This window comes from Berghia stephanieae, chromosome 6 (assembly GCF_034508935.2).
Source record: "Berghia stephanieae isolate SIO BIC M18660-M18661 chromosome 6, UCSD_Bste_1.3, whole genome shotgun sequence".
Lineage (NCBI taxonomy): Eukaryota > Metazoa > Mollusca > Gastropoda > Nudibranchia > Aeolidiidae > Berghia > Berghia stephanieae.
The window spans coordinates 42,975,793-43,001,113 of record NC_088365.1 but is presented as its reverse complement, the minus strand read 5'-3'; the positions used below and the strand labels follow the sequence as shown (position 1 = coordinate 43,001,113).

The following is a 25,321-nucleotide window of genomic DNA, read 5'->3' as shown; positions in this document are numbered from 1 at the left end:
AATATAAGTCAAATAGACACGATAAGGGATTAAGAGAATTGTGTTGACGTGATTAAGGAGTGTATGACGCAGCATAGTACAAACCCAAACAAAAAGTAACTAATTCTCTGACAATACGGAGTTGGCGACTTGTCTCATCAAACCCCGCCCACTTTGTCACGAAAGGAAGATAAATAAATGCTAAGGTGACAGATTTGGCGATTGTCCCCCTTTCTTGTCTCATTGGTGCTTTTTGAGGCCTAAAGGACGGGAAGATGGGTGAAAATTTTCATTATTGTGCCCGAGGATTTCCATGGCAACAACAATCAATATTGTTTTTCAATGTGATTATTACGTTCCTCTCAGTGACTTTTGTTGATTCTGTATACTGTGAGTTGGATTTTAAATTTTATTATTCTATTTTAAACATTATGCAGAGGTTAAAAAACAATAAATAAAATAAATTTTAACTGAACCATTTTCTTTCTGAAATAGAAAATGACTTTGTAATTTCTGAGATACTGTATTTACTAACCACAGAAGTATTGTCTTAAATATATCTATTTATATTTTGGATTTTTTTAATGATATCTGTTAAGATCCAAATGCATTGTAGGTATTGAATATATCAATCGGAATTAGTTTACCAATGAACATTTGTCTGATTATATTATTAATTCTTATAATAAAAAAACAGAAAAACAATGGTTGCTTTAACGCGTTGAAATATACGTCTTGCATTTTGGAATTCCAAGACCACGTTGCTAATTGATCCTCGCGATGGAAACAAACTACGGAATACAAAACACAAGAATGTAAGCTTTTTATTCCATCCTTCAAAATTTTCGTTCGAGGCTATGATGAGAATGTGTCTTATCTTCCACCTTCTTGATTGCTTTTGAAAAATGGAGTGAAATAACTTCACTAAAGTGTTAAACGGACAATGGCTGATTCTTTGTCATCAATTATCTTACAGTCTGGATACAATAATGTCAAATGATTGATCAGTTGTGGTCAGTACCTTTGAGTTCACTAGATAACAATATGCTTGAGACACACATCATCTCCTCTATTACTTTTTAAAACTTCCTTTTTTTCCAATTCAATGTCATCTCGAAATACAGATAGTGATTAATCTAACACGGGTGAGAAAAATGTAGAGTTTGAAAGCGAAGAAGATTTTTCTTTGTAGTGAGTTTGACTTCCTAAAAATAGACTTTGAGGAACTTCGTTTTAATATCCAATCGCAAAATTGTTTTTATAAATATCAGCGTACGAAATATCAAGTGTTTCTTCTTCTTATTATTATTTTTATCATTATTATTATTAGTAGTAGTAGTAGTGGTAGCAGTAGTAGTAATAGTAGTAGTAGTAGTAGTGGTAGCAGTAGTAGTAGTAGTAGTAGTAATAGTAGTAGTAGTAGTAGTAGTAGTAGTAGTAGTAGTAGTAGTAGTTAGTAGTAGTAGTAGTAGTAGTGTAGTAGTAGTAGTAGTAGTAGTAGTAGTAGTAGTAGTTGTGTTTGTTGTTGTTGTGTAGTAGTAGTAGTAGTAGTAGTATAGTAGTAGTAGTAGTAGTATAGTAGTAGTAGTAGTAGTAATAATAATAATAATATAATAATAATAATAGATCTTTATTGTCCATAAATATGGCAATTTGTCATTTAGTTACACTTGTTATAATGTTAAACGATAACTAAGATTGAACAGATATTTCACTCCTACTTATTTTCTCTCTCTCTCTCTCTCTCTCTCTCTCTCTCTCTCTCTCTCTCTCTCTCTCTCTCTCTCTCTCTCTCTCTCTCTTCTTTCTTTCTTTCTTTCCACACGTGCGATATACACAACATAAACATATTCATTTCGTTTTCAATTTGTTACGATTGTGGCAATTCGACACCAAAAATTATCATCATTATCAATTGGTCAGTTAATCTTACATTAAATAAATTAATCAGTTAATCAGTCAACGAATCAATCCTTGGTTTTTCTGTACCATATGAAATATTCAAAATTTTTATTGCTGATGGAACGAACGTTGATTTATACTTGTTAGTTCTACATTTAATCTGACAAAACCTTCTCCCAGATGGTAAAAGACTAAATTCATGGTATAAAATATGTTTTTTATTGTTGGTAATTGAGAATGCTTTCCTTTCTATTGCTTTTCCATGAATTATTTCTACTCCATCAAGAGGATGGTTTATTATTTTTGATGCCTCTTTGATAGATTTTGAAATTTTTGATTTATCTTTGTCGGCATCCTCCAAACCATATGGTGCAGCCAAACGCAATTACACTTTTAATCAATGAGTCATAAACTCTTAACATAGTTTTCTTCCTTACTTGAAATGTTCTCAATTTCCTTAGGATGTATAATCTTTGGGCAACTTTCTTAGAAATTATATTAATATGTTGAGAGAAATTGAGGGAACTATCAATGGTTATTCCTAAATATTTAAAATAGTCAACTATCTCAACATCATCTTTACCGATCGCCACACACTTTAAGTCGTTTTTATTTTTTACACCAAACACCTGTTCTTTCGTTTTTTCAACATTTAATTCAAGCTGATTTTGTTTACACCAATCGGTGAATATATTTATTTGTTTGAAATAATTCTTTTCGGTAACTTTATCTTTTAATAAGCCAAGAATAGCAGTATCATCTGCATATTTCACTATAAAACAATTTTCAAAGGATGGTCTGCAGTCGTTGGTGTATAAGATGTACAGGATTGGGGAACTCACACAACCTTGGGGACATCCGTTCGACAACGTTCTTTTGTTGGAGATATGTTCACCCAATTTTATACATTGCGGTCTATGGGTCAGAAACTCTTTATACCATTTAATAAGGTAGTTTGGAATATCCATGCTGCACAACTTTTGAAGCAAAATATCTGTGTTCATGGCATTAAAAGCTGACGAAAAGTCGACAAACAGGATTCTGGCGTAATTCGAGGGCGTTTGGTCAAGGTGTTTCGAGATCAAATTTGTGGCGGTTAATAGTGCGTCTTCAACACTGAGATGTTGCTGGTATGCAAATTGGTACGGATCTAGCAATTTCAGGTCATAACATTTTTGTAGGAGCTCAGATTTTAAAATTTTTTCTAAACATTTCATTACAAGCGATGTAAGCGCCACTGGACGGAAGTCATTCAATACGGTCGGACAACGCTTTTTTGGAACTAGTAATAGTAGTAGTAGTAGTAGTAGTAGTAGTAGTAGTAGTAGTAGTAGTAGTAGTAGTAGTAGTAGTAGTAGTAGTAGTAGTAGTTGTTGTTGTTTATGTCTTCTTACTCCTCTTCTTCTTTCTTCTTCCTCTTCTTCTTCTTCTTCTTCTTCTTCTTCTTCTTCTTCTTCTTCTTCTTCTTCTTCTTCGTCTTCTTCGTCTTTTTCTTAATTTTCTTCCTCTCCTTCCTCTTCTCTTCCGCCTCTTTTCTTAAAATAAATTCAAAGATTAAGAATAAAATTACAAAGTCACAGAGACACAAAAATGGGTAAAAACATGGAAAATGAAAGAATAATTCAACTCATAATTTATGTTTAATCTATAACCTTAAAAGATGCCATCATACAACTAGTATTAAATTTAGGAATGCAACACTAAGCCATTAAATCCTCTGTTGTGTTATCGCTTGCGATACTTTAAGATCATTTCATTGCTAGGGAAGGAAAGATAATAAAAATATAAATATAAAGAAAAGATTAAGCTGACAAACACATAACAGAGCGAAGTAAGCCAAAAGGAACCAGATCAAATGAGTTCAGATTTAGGCCCAAAGGCAATACATCCCTGTAAAAATTTATTTTGAAACCTCTAAACGCCTTACTTTGACAATGCGACAAGATTTTTGTCTAATCGCAATATGTGTAAACAACTACAAATTAAGTATTATGTCAAAGGAACTAATAATGACAACATATTTTTTTCAGAAATATGATTTACAAGAATAGAAATATTTCTCAAAGAAAAAGATAAAAACCAGCTAAAGACTCCAGACCTGAGCGGAACTGAATGTTCTCATTCGTGTATAAGGACACAAAGACGCATGGAATTTACAATATAGAGATTTAAATATGATAAGAAAATGTACTTTTCTATGGGGCAGGGGATGACATTGGGGAATTCCGTACACCAGCATTAGAGGTGTTGGGATGTCATAAAAATACAAACTTGCGAAAGAAAGTAATCATTTAGAATCGGAAAACTGTCATAAACACTTTGTTAATTTGGAGTGGATTGGTGACCAAAACTAAAATAGAAAAAAGGAGAGTGAAATGTTGAACGACTGACTTTCGGCCAATTGGTTTGCAAAGGAGAAAGCAATGAAGAGCACTCAGGGTCTACCACTTACCAAAGAATTTTTGAGGCATTCCCATATTATAATATACGTTCCGAATATACGTGTATCTTACCTTAAGGATAAAATGTGAAATCACATTTCCTTAATTCACGAATATTCATAAAGGACAGGAATCTTAATCCATCACCTCGGATGTCAACTCGCATGACCTATAATACTGTCGTAAACAAAGACAAAGCACCTTTTTTTTCTAAATTTTGGCCTTAAAACTTTTACTTCAAAATAGATTAAAACCTCGGATTATAATCAACCACAATATTTAAACGTCTTAAACCTGATTACTCAATTAAGTCTCAGGTTAAAAAAATTTTTACGAGTTTGAGGTCAATCTAATCTATGGGTTATTTAGATAAAGTTTTCCGGCAAAAAGAAAGTTGTTTTTTTTTTGGTCAGTATACGACAGTATAATATTTAATTAATTTGCCATTTTTTGTCCTGGATTTGGTCTGTCGGCAAAACATAGGCATAAATCATTTTCTATTCGTCTTTGCCGAGTCAGTTTTACTGTTTAATCATTTTACTGAGTAAAGCAATGTTAGTGACAAGGCGTTTGGATATTAACCAAAAATGTGTGGATGCTTAATTCTCATAACATAAAGGTCTAATAAAAGCAAAGATTAAAAATCATCCTGCACATTTTCCATAATACATCGATTTTAGGGTCGGAGGCTCACTTTACACTGTACAAATTGTCTGTCATGTGCCATTTTATTAGCGGTGCTAAAATTAATTAGTCATTGCCATCTATGTAAAGCCCTAGGTTCAAGAGTTTTTGCCAAGGTGAGGGTCATTTAAATCAATCGATATTTGAAGAATGAGTTTTCTGGTCAAACTTTTAAGCACATGTTTTTCCAGAGTACTGCATTTCGTTGGTTTAAAGCCTATCATAGCGATTTTGTAGATTAATTGGTAGACGGTGCAGTTCGTAGAAAAATGACATAATTTGTATTTTTACTGTCATTGACAATTCAATAAATGTGACCCACCGACGAGGTGGGGTTCTCTGTCGGGTGAACAAAGAACAAAAATGTGACCCATATTCTCTAAACCGTATTATGTCTGGATGATTCGACAACGAAGCGACTTAAGAATTGAAATGATAAAATAATAGATAAGATAAGACAAGATTAGTGTTATTTATCCACAACTGTAAATTTACTCTGGGTATTGCCATGGACAAATGAACTTTTGAAAGATAGTTATGCAAACAATAATAAAATCAACAAAAAGCTTAACAAAACTAAACACATAAAAATGTCTTTTACCTCGCGAATTCTCTTTCCGTCTCTCTCTCCCCTCTCTCTCTCTCTCTCTCTCTCTCTCTCTCTCTCTCTCTCTCTCTCTCTCTCTCTCTCCTCTCTCTCTCTCTCTCTCTCTCTCTCTCTTCTCTCTCTCTCTCTGTGTTGGGGGGGGGGGGGTGATCTTTTGGAAACTGTTTTCATTCCCCTAAATAAAACAATCCAATAACTCAAATCTCAATTATAATATGTTTTCTAGGAATTCAATGTCCAGAATCTATATCTGATATAGCAGAGCTGCCTACTTGAAATTTCAAAAATTCGTAGTTCTCATGCAAAAAATAAAGGAACGCCACTATAAATAGCTTTAAAAATAAATAATATGCTTTCAGTGCAACAAAAAATGCTCCAAAGTCCTAAACATAGGTTCTCTGGAACCAAACTTTCATTTTCAACAATTTTTTTTAAATCAACAACGTACGAGGATATGTAATTCTGTAGCCAGAGCCAAAAATGTGTAATATAAATATTTCGCAGAACTAGGCCGGTCTGATATAAATATCACATAAATCACATGACCTGTAAAACAACATGATATTGTTTTGAATCGATGAGACCTGAATATAAATCATAGGACATGAAAGAGCAAAGATTTTTACATTTTAAACTACACAAAATTAAATATGTAATGTACACGAATGTACATGAATTTTCGTGTCCCACTGTCTCGCTCACAGTCACAGCGAAAATTGCCAAAAAGTGATTAATATGGCCGTTACACTAATGGCCGGTATGTGACTAAAACACGAGATGCCGTATAGATAGTATGCGCTTGGCTAAGAAGCTCACAACAGTGCCATCCTGAAGTATAAGGGGCCAACACACAAAACTATGTGTAACCTTGAACGTTTTTAGTCTGGATAAGTGAGAATTACTCATAAACGCGGATGGCCAAACGCAATAACAAAGACCTGAGTGACGTCAACTTCATACTATCTATAAAGACTATTTGTTACAAGAACACGAGGCAGCTTTCATGTTGCCATTCTGAATTATATATGCACTGTCAGGGAATTACTCGAAACTGTAATTCAAGCTAATGCAAATTAATGATAAAATGAATAAAAGTATTCCCCCAAGTCATTAGGCCCATGGAGCCAGAGCTTAGCTCTGTTTCTATAGCGCGAAACGTACAATAGCAATTACTTGCTACCTTTCGAATTGGACACTAGACTGTCACAAATTATTTGCCGCCTGATATAAAAGATACAGCTACACAATCACTGGTGGGTGGACAGGGAGGTCAGAAAAAAATTCTCGTCTTCACGGAAGCGAGTGCTCTACCAATTGAGAATTCCTAAAATGAATAAATGGAATAATCTATACATCGAGCATTTCCATAGATTAACCATGGTCAATGCGCTCAACAATGTCTCATTTTAAAAAACCCTTAGCAAGTACGTGGAATCATATTTCCATTTCATACAATAGGGAATGAGATTAGCGGAAAAGTAGCGTCCCTTGATTGGACGTCACCCATAGTCTGTGACGTCACCGGCGGAAAAGTTATTAGAGAGAGAACGTCATGTTGGTTGTGCGCATGCGTCTCTCGTCCTCGCAACCAAAATGACGTTCTCTCTCTAATAACTTTTCCGCCGCTGACGTCACAAACTATGGGTGACATCCAATCAAGGGACGCTACTCTTCCGCTAATCTCATTCCCTATACGTCATTTTTGTACTAAAGTGTGTAATACTCTTACAATATCAGTCCCTGCTGATACCCATACACTCATTCACATCTGATACGAGTGGGTCAATGTATGGAAATTGCCTTACTAAATGATTCGACGTCTGGACCAGAATTTTACACGATCACTATCACCTATCCGTTCAATGATCACGCATAACATGTTTGACAATTGTGACAAAACGAGACACCGCACCGCTGATCCACCAAGCTACACAAAGGCTATTATTACATGTAGTAATGAAATAGTTCTTGAGATCCATACGACCCATCCCACGGAGCCAACGTTAATCCTGGCTTCTGTAGCTAAAGCTAAACAGACTACATATAATAATTGCGTGTTACCCTTCGGATATGACGCTTGTCTATAATGGAAGTACTTTCGACATATCTGTTCGCCTAGTTACCCAATCACCGTTGAGTGGACAAGTGTGAGGGGGGGGGGGAGAGAGAGAGAGAGAGAGAGAGAGAGAGAGAGAGAGAGAATCCTCGACTGCATCTATGACTGATAGCGGTCCCTTTGTTGGTATGCTGAGTGCTCAACCATCTGAGTTATCAGGACCCCTGTTCCACGCCCTTGGTGGCGCATGAATATGGTCAGAGTCAACTTACATATTTAAAAATAATGATTCATTTCTTGAATTGATATAGAAAACGACGATTTTATGTCACGTCAGGGTCAACCAGATACTTAAAAAGTAATTTTGAAGTAAAATTGATTAGAAATAAATGTGAAAATTTTGAGTTTGTCACTTCAAGATCCTACACATAGGTGTGTATATCTATTTTATTGCTAAAGCAAATATTATAATTTACTCCAAGTTTCATACTTACGATTATAAATTCAACTTTTAGCAAGTAAGTAGACCATATTCCGACATATTGTACTGTATTGAGGCGGGTGGGTCATAAATGTGTTCTATTGCGTCAGTCTGGTATTAATCGGAATAAATGAGATTTAGGGCATTGAGTATAAAATAATGAACTGAAAAATGTATGAGAAACTGTGTCAGGCAAAGCAGAGAGAACAATATATTTTTAAAAAAGCTTCACACAAAAAAAAAATCAGCCAGCCTCGGCTAGGAATCGAACCTCAGACATTCCGGATCAATGGAGGATCTGAAGTTCGATCTCCAGTCGATACAACATGAATTTTTGAGAGTCAGTATTTTGGCATTACACTCTCGTTCCCCATTTTATCGCATCAATGGGGTCTTGTTATAAAACAGACAACGGGCCCGTCTTGCCAGTATCTTTGAGACAGCAAGAGACCATAACCTGTACTCAATAACAATACACAAAGTCCATAAAGTTTTCCCTGATTTCAAATAATTATTGTTCAATAACCTCTATAGATATTTTCATATGGTTTTCACTATCCTCAGAGGAAAAGTCGCACATTTATGCCTATAGGTCATCAACTACATTTACTTCACCAAAGTTTGCAAAAGAACACGAACTTAAATGACCTCATTTTTAAATCCTTCTAGATCTATTTTGGAAAAGCAACAGTGCGTCAAAATTCTTTGTGTAATGTGATTGCATGAAATGAAATTGCTAAAGGTGGCTCAGTTAGGTTTCATGGCAGAGTTTGATAGACCATTACAGGATGTGTAGATGATAAACTAAAGTGGAATTCTGAATTTGTGAAGACATAAAGATCAGATATTGACCACAGGTTAATTTCTAATTGACTCGTTTCCAGACAGGTGGATTGGGAGAGAGGGACTCAATTGACGGGCAGCCTGTGTCAACTAGCATTTCTTTGTGTGACTTTTTCCTATGGGGCGTTGTTTATTCAGTTCCCACACCAAACGTTGAAGCGTTTACCATAAAAATAAGGGCTATTATTGAATCATTCACACCACAAAAGACACAAAGTACATGGAAAGAACTAGAAAATAGGTTGAATTTGCTTGTAGGTAACTGTAGAAACCATATCGAGGCCCATTGAGTGGAAAAGAAACACATTTATGTATTCATATGCCCGGACCAAAGGTATATATTTAATTTATGTGTGTGTTTGTGTGTGTTTTTATGTGTGAGTTTGTGTGTGTGAGAGAGTGAGCTAATAATATTAGCCAATAAGATGTAAGATATCACAGCAAAGGGCGTGTCTTAATCTATCTCAGAGAAAGCATGACTGTTTCCACAATTTCATGGTTCAACCAATAATGAACTTTAGAAAGTGTAAACAAGTCTAGGTTTTTCCCTGACAACCTTACAATGAATGATTCTGATTGGTCAACGCTCATCACATGCGCTGTGGCTGTAGGCCATTAGCCACTCCCACGCCTCGTTCTGAAAAAAGTCCGCGAAATTAAAGGGGAGGCAAGAGAAAATCAGCTGATCGTTAAAATAGTAACAGAAACGTGGAGGTGCTCGGCAATGAATGCAAGAAAGACATTTAAAACGCCGTAAAAATGTTTAAAAATCACTTAATGTTATAATTACCATCCATAACAACCTGTCAAATTCACATATGTAAGATGTCAAGCCAAAATTAATAATAAAATAATAAAGAACACGATTGACCGGTGGTCCGTTGACTACACATGCATACGAGTACCAGAAATATTTTGTAAACAATGTAACACAATATAATGTGTAAGTTTCAAAGCAAATGCAACCACAAATAACATCAAAGAACAATGTGGGACTACTGTTTTAATTTCATAAAACCAAACGTATATTTTCTGCCCCCGATATTGAACGTGTAGTTAGTATATATCGTACAAACAACATTCGTTTAGACAGGTAGTCGGGATTCTAGCGCCAGTTTTATTTGGGCAACCATGATTGGGATTTCACTCAATGCACTTATCATTAATTATTATTATTATTATTATTATTATTATTATTATTATTATTATTATTATTATTATTATTATTATTATTATTATTATTATTATTATTATTATTATTATTATTATTTATTATATATATAATAATAATAATAATAATAATAATAATAATATAATAATAAATAATAAGCAGTTGAAAGGATATAGTCTTTGGTGTATAAGTGCATATGTACAATATTTCTTATAATAAATGCTTCAAAACAAAACAAAACTAAAAAAAATAAAGAAAGAATAAATGAATAAAAATATCTATTTGGGCATTTACTTACATTAATAGTCTTGAAAATCACAATCACAATCCATGAAAATTAAATATCCCAAAATCCGAAGAAGACATGAATTTAATCCAAAATCCAACACAGGAATGTATTTTAATAGGAGACAGATATCCTATTAAAACCATAGCATTACTTGCAAACAACAATACCCCACTCTGCGTTTAACGGGCTTGTGGCCGTCACATTGTAAATTGTGGCCGCATTAGGGTAATCGGTGTCCTAAAGACTGACATACTGACATACAATCAATGAGAACTATAAAGAATCCATTCTAGAATTCAACTACAAACTGAAAAGCATGATAAATATCACTCTCTCAAATAATTTCCTTTGCTCAGGTTCACTCACACTCTCCTTTATTGCAAAACATTGTATAAGTGAATAAAGTTTGTATTTCAATTATAAATTTATATCAATAACCTAAATGATGGAGAATAAAATCGCTAATTATACAAAAATTCACAGATCAATTATCTATTTGAACTCCGCTTATTTGCTTAATTATCTCATTGACCATATATTTTTTAAACGGCATTGTTTCATTTAAACAAGACCATGACGCTATGCCTGACCGTATTCACAATTCTGCTTTTGTGTTCCACTTTTCGAATCGAATTAATCTCTAGTCTTATCCGTTTATTTGCAAAGTTTCTGCATTTATAAATAAGACCATACGCTTATGTCTGGACCGGTGTTCGCAAATTCTGCTTTTGTGTTCCACTGTTCGATAGAATTAATCTCTATTTTTTCCGTTTATTTGCAAAGTTTCTGCACTTTATAAATAAGACCATAGCGCTTATGTCTGGACCGGGCATTCGCAAATTCTGCTTTTGTGTTCCACTTTTCGAATCGAATTAATTCTAGTTTATCCGTTTATTTGCAAAGTTTCTGCATTTTATAATAAGACCATAACGCTTATGTCTGGACCGGGCATTCGCAAATTCTGCTTTTGTGTTCCACTTTTCGAATCGAATTAATCTCTATTTTATCCGTTTATTTGCAAAGTTTCTAGATTTTATAAATAAGACCATAACGCTTATGTCTGGACCGGTTGTTCGCAAATTCTGCCTTTGTGTTCCACTTTTCGATTAGAATTAATCTTTTTTTTCCGTTTATTTGCAAAGTTTCTGCACTTTATAAATAAGACCATAGCGCTTATGTCTGGACCGGGCATTCGCAAATTCTGCTTTTGTGTTCCACTTTTCGAATCGAATTAATCTCTATTTTATCCGTTATTTGCAAAGTTTCTAGACTTTATAAATAAGACCATAACGCTTATGTCTGGACCGGTGTTCGCAAATTCTGCCTTTGTGTTCCACTTTCGATAGAATTAATCTTTTTTTCCGTTTATTTGCAAAGTTTCTGCACTTTATAAATAAGACCATAGCGCTTATGTCTGGACCGGGCATTCGCAAATTCTGCTTTTGTGTTCCACTTTTCGAATCGAATAAATCTCTATTTTATCCGTCTATTTGCAAAGATTTTGCACTTTATAAATAAGACCATAACGCTTATGTCTGGACCGGGCATTCGCAAATTCTGCTTTTGTGTTCCACTTTTCGAATCGAATTAATCTCTATTTTATCCGTTTATTTGCAAAGATTCTGTACTTTATAAATAGACATGACGCTTATGTCTGGACCGGTATTCGCAAATTCTGCTTTTGTGTTCCACTTTTCGAATCGAATAATCTCTATCTATCCGTTTATTTGCAAAGTTTCTGCACTTTATAAATAAGACCATAACGCTTATGTCTGGACCGGGCATTCGCAATTCTGCTTTTGTGTTCCACTTTCGAATCGAATGAATCTCTATCTTATCCGTTTATTGCAAAGTTTCTGCACTTTATAAATAAGACCATACGCTTATGTCTGGACCGGGCATTCGCAAATTCTGCTTTTGTGTTCCACTTTTCGAATCGAATGAATCTCTATCTTATCCGTTTATTTGCAAAGTTTCTGCACTTTATAAATAAGACCATAAGCTTATGTCTGGACCGGGCATTCGCAAATTCTGCTTTTGTGTTCCACTTTTCGAATCGAATGAATCTCTATCTTTCCGTTTATTTCAAAGTTTCTAGATTTTATAAATAAGACCATAACACTTATGTCTGGACCGGGCATTCGCAAATTCTGCTTTTGTGTTCCACTTTTGGAATCGAATTAATCTCTATTTTATCCGTTTATTTGCAAAGATTCTGCACTTTATAAATAAGACCATGACGCTTATGTCTGGACCGGGTATTCGCAAATTCTCCTTTTGTGTTCCACTTTTCGAATCGAATTAATATCTAGTCTATCGGTTTATTTGCAAAGTTTCTGCATTTTATAAATAATAATAATTGTTCAAAATTTTACCTTACACCCGATATTACAAGTACAAGTGAGCCAGGTGAAGAAGATTGTCAAACAGTGTGACAGATGAAATAGGAAGAGAGAGAGAGGGAGAGAGAGAGAGAGAGAGAGAGAGAGAGAGAGAGAGGGTAAGAGAGAGAGATATTCGTTTTTTGTTCAAAATCTCTCTCTCTCTCTCTCTCTCTCTCTCTCTCTCTCTCTCTCTCTCTCTCTCTCTATCTCTCATTGCACAAGGTTGTGCTATTTACTACTCTTTATCAAGAACAGCCAAGCTGGCAACCCAGTCTCTGTATAAACTAAGCAAGATGGCAACAGGGACCTCGCTCCTTATCCAATGCCGAAGCTTTAGTTTGAGTCAAACGGTTTTGTTAAAAAAAACCATCCAAAATAAGTTCGTGTCGTAAGTGATGGAAGTTGAAGTCGGCTTATTATAAAATCGTTTTTATGGTCTGTTTGGATTACCCTTTTTAAATAGAAAACGTGAATATAACATAAACTTGAAGAATAGGCAAGCTAAATGAAATTTAAATTGACTGATTAAATGAGTACGCGAGGCTGAGTTGCGAACGACTACTGGGTTCCGACATTCCGATCCCAGTGTCATTCATGTTCACCGTACCGTGTTACTGTCTACACACTACACTGCATTGTTAGTGACTGGTCATGTCTTTTTTGTTTGTATGTTTTACGCAAGCTTAATAAAAATTAAATTGACTGATTAAATGAATACGTGAGGCAGAGTTGCGAACGACTCATGGGTTCCGACAATCCGATCCCAGTGTCAGTCATGTTCACCGTACTGTGTTACTGTCTACACACTACACGGCATTGTTAGTGACTGGTCATGCCTGTTTTGTTTATATGTTTCTTTTAATATGGGTCAATTTACAAAGAATAATAATAGAAATGTTCAAAACAAAAACTAGATTCACTATTACGTGCCTGTAATGAAGTGCTTTCCACAAACCGTGAGCGAGAATGATGGTGGAGGTAATGGCAACCATGTGGGTTTGTTATTGTTTCCTACCTCCGTCAACCCGCGCATCCAGTTGCGCACCCACGCTGATTCTAACCAATAATGCTCGGGCGATGCTTCATGACGTCAGCATGCGTGTGTTACATACGTGTGTGTTTGTGCATTTTGATACACACCACGTGCTTTTGTCTAGCTGCATTGGGTAATGATTGAGGTGGGGGTCCTCCTTTGTCCCTCTTTAATTATTCATGAAATTATAGGATATGCTAAGACTTAATAGGACAACAGTTGCCTAATCTTACACTTACAGAGATTGTTGTAGGATAAACATTTAATTTCAAGTACAAAAGCAGAATAATAGTAATAGATAGAGCCTTCAACAATTAATAAACTGTAACTAAAAAAATGAGATGGATAGATAACCTAAACAGACAGACAGACAAACCTATTAATGGATAAATAGATATGTAGATAGTTAGATAGATAGATAGATAGATAGATAGATAGATAGATAGATAGATAGATAGATAGATAGATAGATAGATAGATAGATAGATAGATAGATAGATAGATAGATTGATGGATAGATAGATGGATAGATAGATAGATAGATAGATAGATAGATAGATAGATAGATAGATAGATAGATAGATAGATAGATAGATAGATAGATAGATAGATAGATAGATAGATAGACAGACAGATAGAAAGAACAGACAGAACAGACAGACAGACAGACAGGCAGACAGGTAGATAGGTAGGTAGATAGGAAGATAGATGGATAGATAGACAGATAGGTAGATGAAGGGGAGAGAGAGAGATATGTAGATAGATAGATAGATAGATAGATAGGTAGATGAAGGGGAGAGAGAGACAAACACACACACAGAGAGAGAGAGAGAGAGAGAGAGAGAGAGAGAGAGAGAGAGAGAGAGAGAGAGAGAGATGGATGTTCGTTTTGTCGTGCTTTCTTTGTATACTGAAAGAAAGGGGGGGGGATCTTTTTAGACAATAGACAGATTGCGCATCGGGGCTCTAACGGGGCCGATTAGAGATAGACGACGATTGGGATTGTTTGGAAGCTTTAACCCTTTACCCACTAGTCATTATGACATCCGAAATGCTATCGCCTTCTACATCTACGCCAGAACAGAAATAGAGGGTGGAGCCTACCATGATATAACATTTTATGGAGCCCTAATTTCGTCATATCAGTTCTGTCCACTGACAGGTGGGTGGGTATCGCTTTCCAGAACTTGTGTCCTTATATAAAATTCTGAGTTTTTGACCAATCAACGGATTGCTCTTTTGATAGCTCGCTTGTCAAAATGAGTCAGCTCAACCCTTGATTTATGTACAGGCATCACAGGCGGTATATGTTGTGTAACTTCAAAGACCACGTTTGACCGAAAGCGATGAATGGAAGCCCTACTGTGGCGTGGAGAACGAGGTCTTGTATGTATAGTTACGTCATATCTCAACGCTCGTGAATTCTTAGTACGGCTGGACTCACAATCAAAACACGAAATATGTGTTTTAAACTCTTGAATCAATCGAGTTACATCAGTGCGTTCGTCTCATTGAGAAATGAAAAACGATATATAAATCAAGAACATCGACCGGAAAACAAGGAAATTATCATAAAATTATAAAATTTGAGAAAGCTGTTTTCAAAATCAAATCTATTACAAAAAGGTTATTTCTAGACCGATTTTTATGAGACAAAGACAATTTTTCTCCACTTTTCAAGCTGATTCCAACAATGAGGTTTTCAAATTTATCGCGATAAGATTATTTGTCATTATTTTTTTTTTATACCCAATTGACTGCTCAGGAAATGAATACGTAATCCTTGGCGGCTAGCGAGTAGGTGTTAAATTTTGCTTACCCTTTCCCACGTAGACGCGCACACACACACACACACACACACACACACACACACACACACACACAGACTTATCGTCGTCTAGCATCCTATCGTTCGGCTCGACGATTAAAAGGGGTTCGTATCGTCGCTAAAATAATTACAAAATACATATATTTAAAATATATTTATGGTAATGTGAATTAAATATTTTAATGCTCTAATATATCAAGAATGATCATTATTATGATTTATCACGGTGTGAATTGAATTTGACTTTTAAAACTGAAGTTTAATCTGACACCCTACTCGCTGTTATCATTCGAGTCTAAGTTGTAATAAGGCAACTTTGGCCAGAAGTGAAAGACATACAATGTGTGTTCAGTCTGTGTGTGTGTGTGTGTGTGTGTGTGTGTGTTTGTGTGCGTCTGCGGGGGAAAGGGTAAGCAAAATTTAACACCTACTCGCTAGCCGCCAAGGATTACGTATTCATTTCCTGAGCAGTCAATTGGGTATTAAAAAAAATAATGACAAATAATCTTATCGCGATAAATTTGAAAACCTCATTGTTGGAATCAGCTTGAAAAGCGGAGAAAAATTGTCTTTGTCTCATAAAAATCGGTCGAGAAATAACCTTTTTTGTAATATATTTGATTTTGAAAATAGCTTTCTCAAATTTTATAATTTTATGATAATTTCCTTATTTTCCGGTCGATGTTCTTGATTTATATATCGTTTTTCATTTCTCAATGAGACAAACGCACTGATGTAATTCGATTGATTCAAGAGTTTAAAACACAGATTTCGAGTTTTGATTGTGAGTCCAGCCGTACTAAGAATTCACGAGCGTTGAGATATGACGTAACTATACATACAAGACCTCGTTCTCCACGCCACAGTAGGGCTTCCATTCATCGCTTTCGGTCAACCGTGGTCTTTGAAGTTACACAACATATACCGCATGTGATGCCTTTACATAAATCAAGGGCTGAGCTGACTCATGTTGACAAGCGAGCTATCAAAAGAGCAATCCGTTGATTGGTCAAAAACTCAGGATTTCATATAAGGACATAAGTTCTTGAAAGCGATATCCACCCACCTGTCAGTGGACAGAACTGATATGACGAAATTAGGGATCCATAAAATGTTATATCATGGTAGGCTCCACCCTCTATTTCTATTCTGGCGTAGATGTAGAAGGCGATAGCATTTCGGATGTCATAATGACTAGTGGGCAAAGGGTTAAAGCTTCCAAACAATCCCAATCGTCGTCTATCTCTAACGGGACCCGTTGGCGCAAACTCAGTAATGAACAATGTGGTGGAACGCTAAGGAAAACTTGAGAGATTCACTAACATGTTTTCATGTAAGTCACTACACAATAAGCCCCACCCCTCCTCCTCAAGCTGTCATCTGACTCAAAATGGAAACAATGCAATGATTGATTTGACCAGCCCATTTCTTTAATTGCAATCTCATTGGTCAATATGTTTCCAGTTGATTGACTATGACTTACTTTGTAACAAAATGCTTTCTTTAAACTATCCCTACAATTCTTTGCTCCGCCTCCATCCCTTTCTTCATTTCTACCTCACTCTCTCCGTCTCCCTTTTGTTTCTTCCACACATACAAACACACACACACGCACACACACACACACACACACACACACACACACACACACACACATACACTTATACAGGTTTTAATCTTTATTATATTTCCCTCGCGTCCTCTTAACACAAGTAGTCTCTCTCCCCTCCTCCTCTCGCTCCTCTTTCTCTCTCTCTCTCTCTCTCTCTCTCTCTCTCTCTCTCTCTTTCTCTCTCTCTCTTTCTTTCTTTCTCTCTCTCTCTCTCACATGTGTGTCTGTTTGTGTGTGTGTGTGTGTGTGTGCGTGCGTGTGTGTGTGTATTTTACTCTCTCATTCTCTCTCTTCCTCTCTAATCCTCTTTCTTGATAATTCTTTCCCTGCCCACGTAGTTTCAAAACTGTACTTTCAAATTTCAACCTTCTTTAACTTTTGACATTTTGAAATCGTATTTTCTCTATAAAATATGACAAAAATTTCACATTAATAATTCTTATTTCATTGATTCTTTATTTAAATATAAAAAATTCTTGAAAAAGTGAGCAATTGTTGGCGTTTTTTCCCCCAGTGTTTTATTTGTTTTAAGAACATCTTACATAATAATGAATAACTACAAAAGTAATAATTGGATTGTTTCAAAAATTTGTATGTACATTATTAAATGTATAAGCTAAGCTCATGCCAAATTTCATTATTCTCGTCAAATTTTCGATGTCCGTATCTAAGGAGTTATCTTTGCCCATTGATTTAACTGTGCGTGAAAACGGTGCCTCACTTCAAAGTCGATTTTCTTAAAACTTGGTTTTCACACTCTCCCTACTTCAAACGGTCATATCTCGACAATAATTAATCAGAATTGTATAAATTTGGTATCAAATTTTAAAGCATAAAATAAGCTGTGATTGGGTACCAAAAACCCAAAATTGAAAAATCCGACTTAATACCGTTTCGAGGCGGAGGGTCACATATATTAAAGAAAATGAGAGATAAATAGAGAGAGAGGGTAAGAGAGAAAGAAAGAAAAAAAAAGAAATTATAAGTGGTCCAGATTTTGGCAAGGAAAATGACAACAAATGATCTTATGGCGTCAACCCCAACCTATCTATAGACAGAATGAAGTTGACGTCACTCAGGTCTTTTTGCCATCTACGTTTATGAGTAATTCTCACTAAACTGTATTAACCAGACTATAAACGTACATGGTTACATACAAATTTGTGAGTCGGTCCGTATTACTTCCGGATGGCAATGTTTGAGCTTCTTAGCCAAGCGCATATTATCTATAAATAGTGTGCGCTTGGCTTAGAAACTCACAACATTGTCATCCGGAAGTATAACGGACGAACACACAAAACTATGTGTAACCGTTAACGTTTATAGTCTGGTTAATACAGTTTAGTGAGAATTACTCATAAAGATGGATGGCAAAAGCAATAACAATGTCCTGAGTGACGTCATCTTCGTTCTTTCCATAGATAGAAATGTTAGTCGGTTTACCTCCGTCCAAGATGAGTCCAAACAAATAAATATTATTATACATAACATGGGGTTTTTTTTTTGGTTAACGATGGATTGTTAACATATATAGCGTAGCCATCGTTATGTTATAGCCTGACACTGAAATCTAAAAGGACTGGCAGTTTGACGTCATTATTTGGTTTTTGCACCGCCTAGTGAGTTGCCGTTAGTAGAACTCATGGAAACAAGTGGTCCCATTGGTTGAACTATTGAATACAACTCACGATTCGTTTTCTTTTGTGGCAAAAGACTGGCATTTTGACGTCAATTTTTGGTCAGTGTCAGGCCATAACTTTACGAAGGCCACGCCATATAGCCTGACATGAGAACCCATAAGACTTACAGCTTGACGTCATTTTTAGGCTTTTGCATCGTCTAGTGAGATGTCGTTAGTAGACCTCTGGGAAACAAGTGGTCCCATTGGTTGAACTATTGAATACAACTCACGATTTGTTTTCTTTTATGGCCAAAGACTTGTCTTTTGACATAATTTTTTTGGTTAACGATGGATTGTTAACATATATAGCGTAGCCATCGTTATGTTATAGCCTGACACTGAAATCCAAAAGGACTGGCAGTTTGACGTCATTATTTGGTTTTTGCACCGCCTAGTGAGTTGCCGTTAGTAGAACTCATGGAAACAAGTGGTCCCATTGGTTGAACTATTGAATACAACTCACGATTTGTTTTCTTTTATGGCCAAAGACTTGTCTTTTGACGTTATTTTTAGTCAGTGTCAGGCTATATGCTAACGATGGCTGCGCGATGGCTACGGGTTGACGCGATTCGGGGTTTTGTCCAACAGTCATCGTTCACATGATTTGTTGTTGTCCAACGATTGGATACTTCTTTTTATAAACAAGCCGATTTGTTTATGAGAGTTGTAAACATACACGTGGATCAAGCTGAACAAAATGACAGATTGAATGTTAGATATTTCAAAAACTGTAAACGATTTTTATCATGGAGATAGGTAATAGGCTTCAACAGTCGTGACGTCATTTCCCTCGTAATGAAGTATAGTAACTTAGTAACTGGTTCTAAACTATCGGAACAATGGCGGATGCCCTTATGAATTACTTCTCAGACGAGCAAAAAAGTGTATCCAGAGGAGACAAGCATTATAAAGTCTGATCGTCTCTTATACAGTCTGATCACATGACACGTAAAAAAGTTCTATCCAGCATGAAGAATAAAAAGTACCGATTTTCTTTGTTTAGAACCAAGCTGTTCGTTGCAGGGTGGACGTGACATCAGACTATTGAATCCTATTACGACCATATTTAGAAATGGGGCCAATGACTCAGCACAGGGGGAAATAATATAACTGAAAGTCAGCTGAGTCTAATCAGTTGAAACTGTTTTGAGATCAAATTGTAACATACTGTATCGACACCTTATCTAGGGTTAGACCCTGGTGCTTTAAGTTCAATTCTAGGCATAATTGGTTAAATTCAATTAGAAATAAATGCCTTCATTGTAAAGAATTTAATTTTCTTTTAATATTCAAAATCATCGTATGTTTCCTCATACTGATGTTTTTGACTCAATTCTTAATTTTCTTTGTCTAGTTCATTTCGATATAATACCAGAATGGACACAAATCCCTTATCAGATTGGAAACACTGGCCGCGCCAAGATTAGACCATGGTCAACCTACCATTCGGTCATGCTTTTTGTCCACTCCTTAAATTATCTCCAACAAGCCCATTGGCAAATTGGAGGTGTGTGACTACAAGCAATAGATTCACGTTTCTATTATTTATATCCACGAGCATTTCCGGGGTCAAACGTCGATCGGCTGTCGACTCTGGGTTGATGTAATGCCGGAGTCCTGATGTGCAATAATCGATACTGACCAGTTACGAATAGACTTCAGTGATCGATTCTTATATTACTATGGTCATTTGTATAAGTTTTGATTGGTTATTTTTTAAAATTCATAATTCACTTAAGAAGAATAATCAAATATAGTTATCGTCAATAAATATTATGTTAAATGTTAGTATAATATTATGAACGGAATGCTTCTACAGTCTTTTAGTGAACCCCCCGATTTTTATATATGTCATCCACCTGGTCAATCTGCAATTATGTTCAAAAATGGTAAGAGAAAGGATTCTGTTTTTAAATTGAAGTTTAAGAAAAGACAATCCCTTACTCAGTGAAGGCATTTACTTTAACTTTAATGTTATTAGTAAAGCGGAATCTTCAGTATTAAAAAACGGGTTCACCCTGACAATACTGTTAATACATTCTTTTTTTTTATAATGAATAAACCCGAAGTATGCAATGTTCATATCTGCACGCTTTCAGTTTATAAAATTTTGGTTAATTAGAATTGGTCAAAGAACAATAACCAAGTAAGAAAATGTGACTCAATAAACAATATAAAATCATCGGTATACAAGTAAGCATGGTATTGACAAACAATGATACGTATTAAATAAAAAGTAAAACGGTCCCCCTTTACCACAGTTGACCATAAGAATAATAATAAACAAAACATTTTAATAACTTTTGATCAATTATTAAAAATGAGCTTTTATAACAGCGGAATATCCATTAAATGAGCTCAAGGCGCTCTGTAGGAATTCCCAATCCAACGGTAACACTTTACATAGACCGAGACATGGCGCCTGTGAGGCTATGGCGCTTTTTTCTGATAGAGACAACGCTATTATCATCCTGGTATTCATTTCACACCTGCGTGGGGTGAGAGAATGTGAGTAAAGAGTCTTTCCAATGACTCATCCGTACACCGCCCAGAATGGACTCGAACCAGGGACCTACTGGTCTGACTGCGAGTGTCATTTTACAAGACCACAAGGCCTCATTGTTACAGAAATGAAAAATACATTTGACGGGTCAAATTAATGGATTCTTGCACTAGTTATTTTGTTTGGGTTTTTTTGTGGGTTTTTTGTGTGGCTTAGTAGTCTTGTGGTATGTTCTTAATAAGAGTAAAGTCAAGGATCAAATCATACCCTTCGTTGAGCGATTATCATCAATTTGCGTACAAACCAGAATAATGCGTAGAAGATGTCATACTATTTTATACTATCAATTTCAACAAGCATCTAGATCACTCTTTGCTTCTTGCAATTTTCTAATGCATTTAATACAATGCAACCCTGTTTATTTTTTAAAGCAAAAATCCAAAAGGGGGCCTATGTATGTATTTGCTTGGGTGCTCCAATTCCTTCGAGAGCAAAATTAAGTTCAATTAGGGCTACATATATGTCTTCCTGCATACTTATGCCCCTCAGGTTTGTGTATAATCGCATGTGTTGTCTACAATATGGATGTAGAAGTCAAAACCTGAACATAGATATCTACCTTTAAAAAGTTAGAAACAAGAAATTAATTGATTTGTGTCTAAATGTGACAAAGTGAAGGCACCAGTTGCCGTTTCGAGCTTAGTCTAGCTATACTTCAGACATGATGTTTAGCTTTACCGTTTTAAGTAATGTTTCACAAGTTCGTGTGCACATTTTAAGTAGCAGCTGTTGCCGGTTTCGATTATAGCCAGGGGCCGAGAAATAGGGGTTGTTTACCCTTTAAAAAATGAAATTAAAGGGGGAAAAGCTTTAAATTGACTTGGCTGTTCCAAGCCTTCAACATAGTGCATACATTTGGAAACATCAAGTAAAAATGTATTTTTACCGTAATACGACCATTGACCATTGAATTAGCAATTAAAGTCCGAATCCCCTTTTTTAAAAGCACGATCCGGTTATAAGCACGCTCTGCTTCATTCCTGACGAGATGCTTATAAACGGAAACCATTGTATTTCAAACATGTTGCTTACCTTTAACGTTCTATAACTTGTGCTGGCGTTGATATCTTCACATCATTCTGGTGAATTTTAATGAGAATTGGATCGTCTTTGCTTCGTACCCGAAAGGTACCGAGTTCGATTGCCCGCCGCTTGCTGTGTGGCCTTGAGCAAGTCACCTCGCCCCAACTCAATTTGCGACACTGTACTGCGGATGACGCCTGGGTTATTCCAGTCTTCCCTTGGAAAAGACCCTAGAGACAAATTTCCCCGATGGGATGAATAAAGTTGATTTACTTTTCTTTATTTTTACTTTATTTATTTATTTTTCATCGGGTACAGTACCATACTTTGGAATTTTTCTTCTTTACGGTATATAAAAAACGAAGGGTCTGAGATGAGTGAACATTTGGATGGTTTACAATAACAATATTATAGATAGTTCTTAGTTGACGTCACTCAGGTCTTTGTTATTGTTTTTTGCCATCCGCCTTTATGAGTAATGCTCACCAAACTGTATTAACCTGACTATAAACGTTCATGGATACACACAGTTTAGTGTGTTCGTCCGTTATACTTCCGGATGGCAATGTTATGAGCTTCTTAGCCAAGCGCATACTATCTATACAATGAATTCTATTGTGATTACGATCACTGAACTACCCCACAGGCATGGCCAAGGGTTTACTTTTCACGAGACTCATGTGTACTACTCACTAACATTGCCACCTTGGGTTCAAAATGACACAGCAAATTAAACACTTTATACACACTAGACAAACAATTGTTACAATTAATAGTTAAAAGCCATAAACGTAACTTCCTGTTGTTATTTCGACTTTCATAAAACTGATAACAATATGGATTAAACATTCAAAAATTGTCAGAATGAGGAATATAGCACTGAAAATTTACAAAATTCTGAAAAAGTGTGGAGCAGGCACTTGTATCAATAATGATGAGAAAAATAGGGTATGTAGAAGTGCCAGGTGAAAACAGAGAATAAAAGGTCACGGGGTCAGTGCTGGATAGCTCAGTAGGTTGTGCAACCGCTCTCTCTCTCTCTCTCTCTCTCTCTCTCTCTCTCTCTCTCTCTCTCTCTCTCTCTCTCTCTCTCTCTCTCTCAGTCAGACGGAGGTGAAAAGATGGAAAGATCAAAAGAATTCAGCATTGTGGGAAAATTGTTTGGTCTATCGCAATCGGGATTCAAAATTTGTAACGTCACTTAAAATGCCCGTATGCAAAAAAAATAATAAATCACGTCACCACATTTCATAACTTTATAGGAATTTGCCGGTCCTACTAATTGCCGTCCGGATCCGTCCGACTCAAGTCATCCGGAATCCCTCAGAGCTGTCTGAAGCGTTTCAGAAGCCGTCTGAAGGCGAGGCCTTCCGAAAGCTCCTCGTAATTTCTTTCAATCGATCCTACTAATTGCCGTCCGGAGCCGTCTGGATGCCTAGGGAAGCGTCCAGAGGTCATCTGAAGCATTTTCACGTCATCCGGAGGCCCTCCGAGCTGTTTGAAGCTTTTCAGAAACTGTCTAAAGGGCAGACCTTCCGAAAGCTCCTCGTGCTGGCATGTCTTTCAATTTGTATTTGTACTAGTTATCGATCAGTACCAGTACCCTTTTGTACTGATCGACAACTTATACATTGACTATTGACAAAATGATTATTGGTACTGATCGATAATGGTACATTAACCATTGACAAATTGATTATTGGTACTGATCGATAATGGTACATTAACCATTGACAAATTGATTATTGGTACTGATCGATAAATAGAACATTGATTATTCACAAAAAGATCACTGTTACCGATACATATAGAGCAGTAAAGTTAGGTGCCCCAAACGTAAACAAAGGTCGAGAAGCACGTGGCAAACCACATGTTCCTGTCTTGACAGCTCACGTTCCAATGTAAATAATAGAAAAAAATAACCTTTAAAATTTGGCTGTTAGGTGGCAAAAGAAACACATATTCATAAATACTCGATCATGCATCAAATAATGTCTAGATATGGATATTTTATGGAACAAAAGGTAAAATTTTCTAAAATTTATCAAAAGTTACAGTCTATCTATTTTTAGACCAGAGCAAATTATTGCGCTGGTGTGATCAAAACGAGAATTATTCGGAGCCTGATTTTCATAATAATTTAGCCTTATATTATTATTTCTGCAACTGTTAGATATTATGTAAACATATTTTCAATACTGAAAGTGTATTGCCTACAACTCAAACTACAAAATTGGGAGACCTATATTGTGCGTAAATTATTCCGGTCCCTAACGGAAATCACTAGCAACTTGTTATTGTTTACGTTTGGGGCACCTAACTTTACTGCTCTATACCTTCCGATCCGAAAGATCCTCGTGCTAAGGGAAACAACTCAAATATTCACTCGACTACTAACTCTGAAGAAAAAATAAAACCTAGTACACTATATAACTAAACCCTAAGAGGAAAAACAAACACCTTAGCAACTTTACTAAGACTTACTAAGACCATAATAGAAAAAAATATCCTCCGACCTCGAGCTAACTTTAATAGAAAAAAAAAAAACCCTAGGACTGCTTTCAATACTTCACAAAACAAAATGGCGAATGGAAACCAAAACAATGGTCATTTAGGAAAGTTTAAATTTTCACTAATCTATCAAGGTTTGTTCTAGAGTTTTTAAAATCCTACTATATATTGACAGATTGAATAAATAAACGCATGACAAAAGATCCATGGTGAAAATATAAATTGAAAGAAAT

The 25,321-nt window shown here is 35.8% G+C and overlaps 1 protein-coding gene across 1 annotated transcript in view; it reads left to right on the top strand.

The window, feature by feature from the left end:
* Window positions 1–222: 222 nt before the first annotated feature.
* LOC144975692 (uncharacterized) overlaps window positions 223–25,321 on the top strand; it is a 38,218-nt gene continuing 13,119 nt past the window's right edge. The window contains exon 1 of the mRNA XM_078919882.1: window positions 223–369. Coding sequence (XP_078776008.1) covers window positions 255–369 — 115 coding nt within the window. The 5' untranslated portion in view covers window positions 223–254. The remainder of the gene's footprint in view (window positions 370–25,321) is intronic.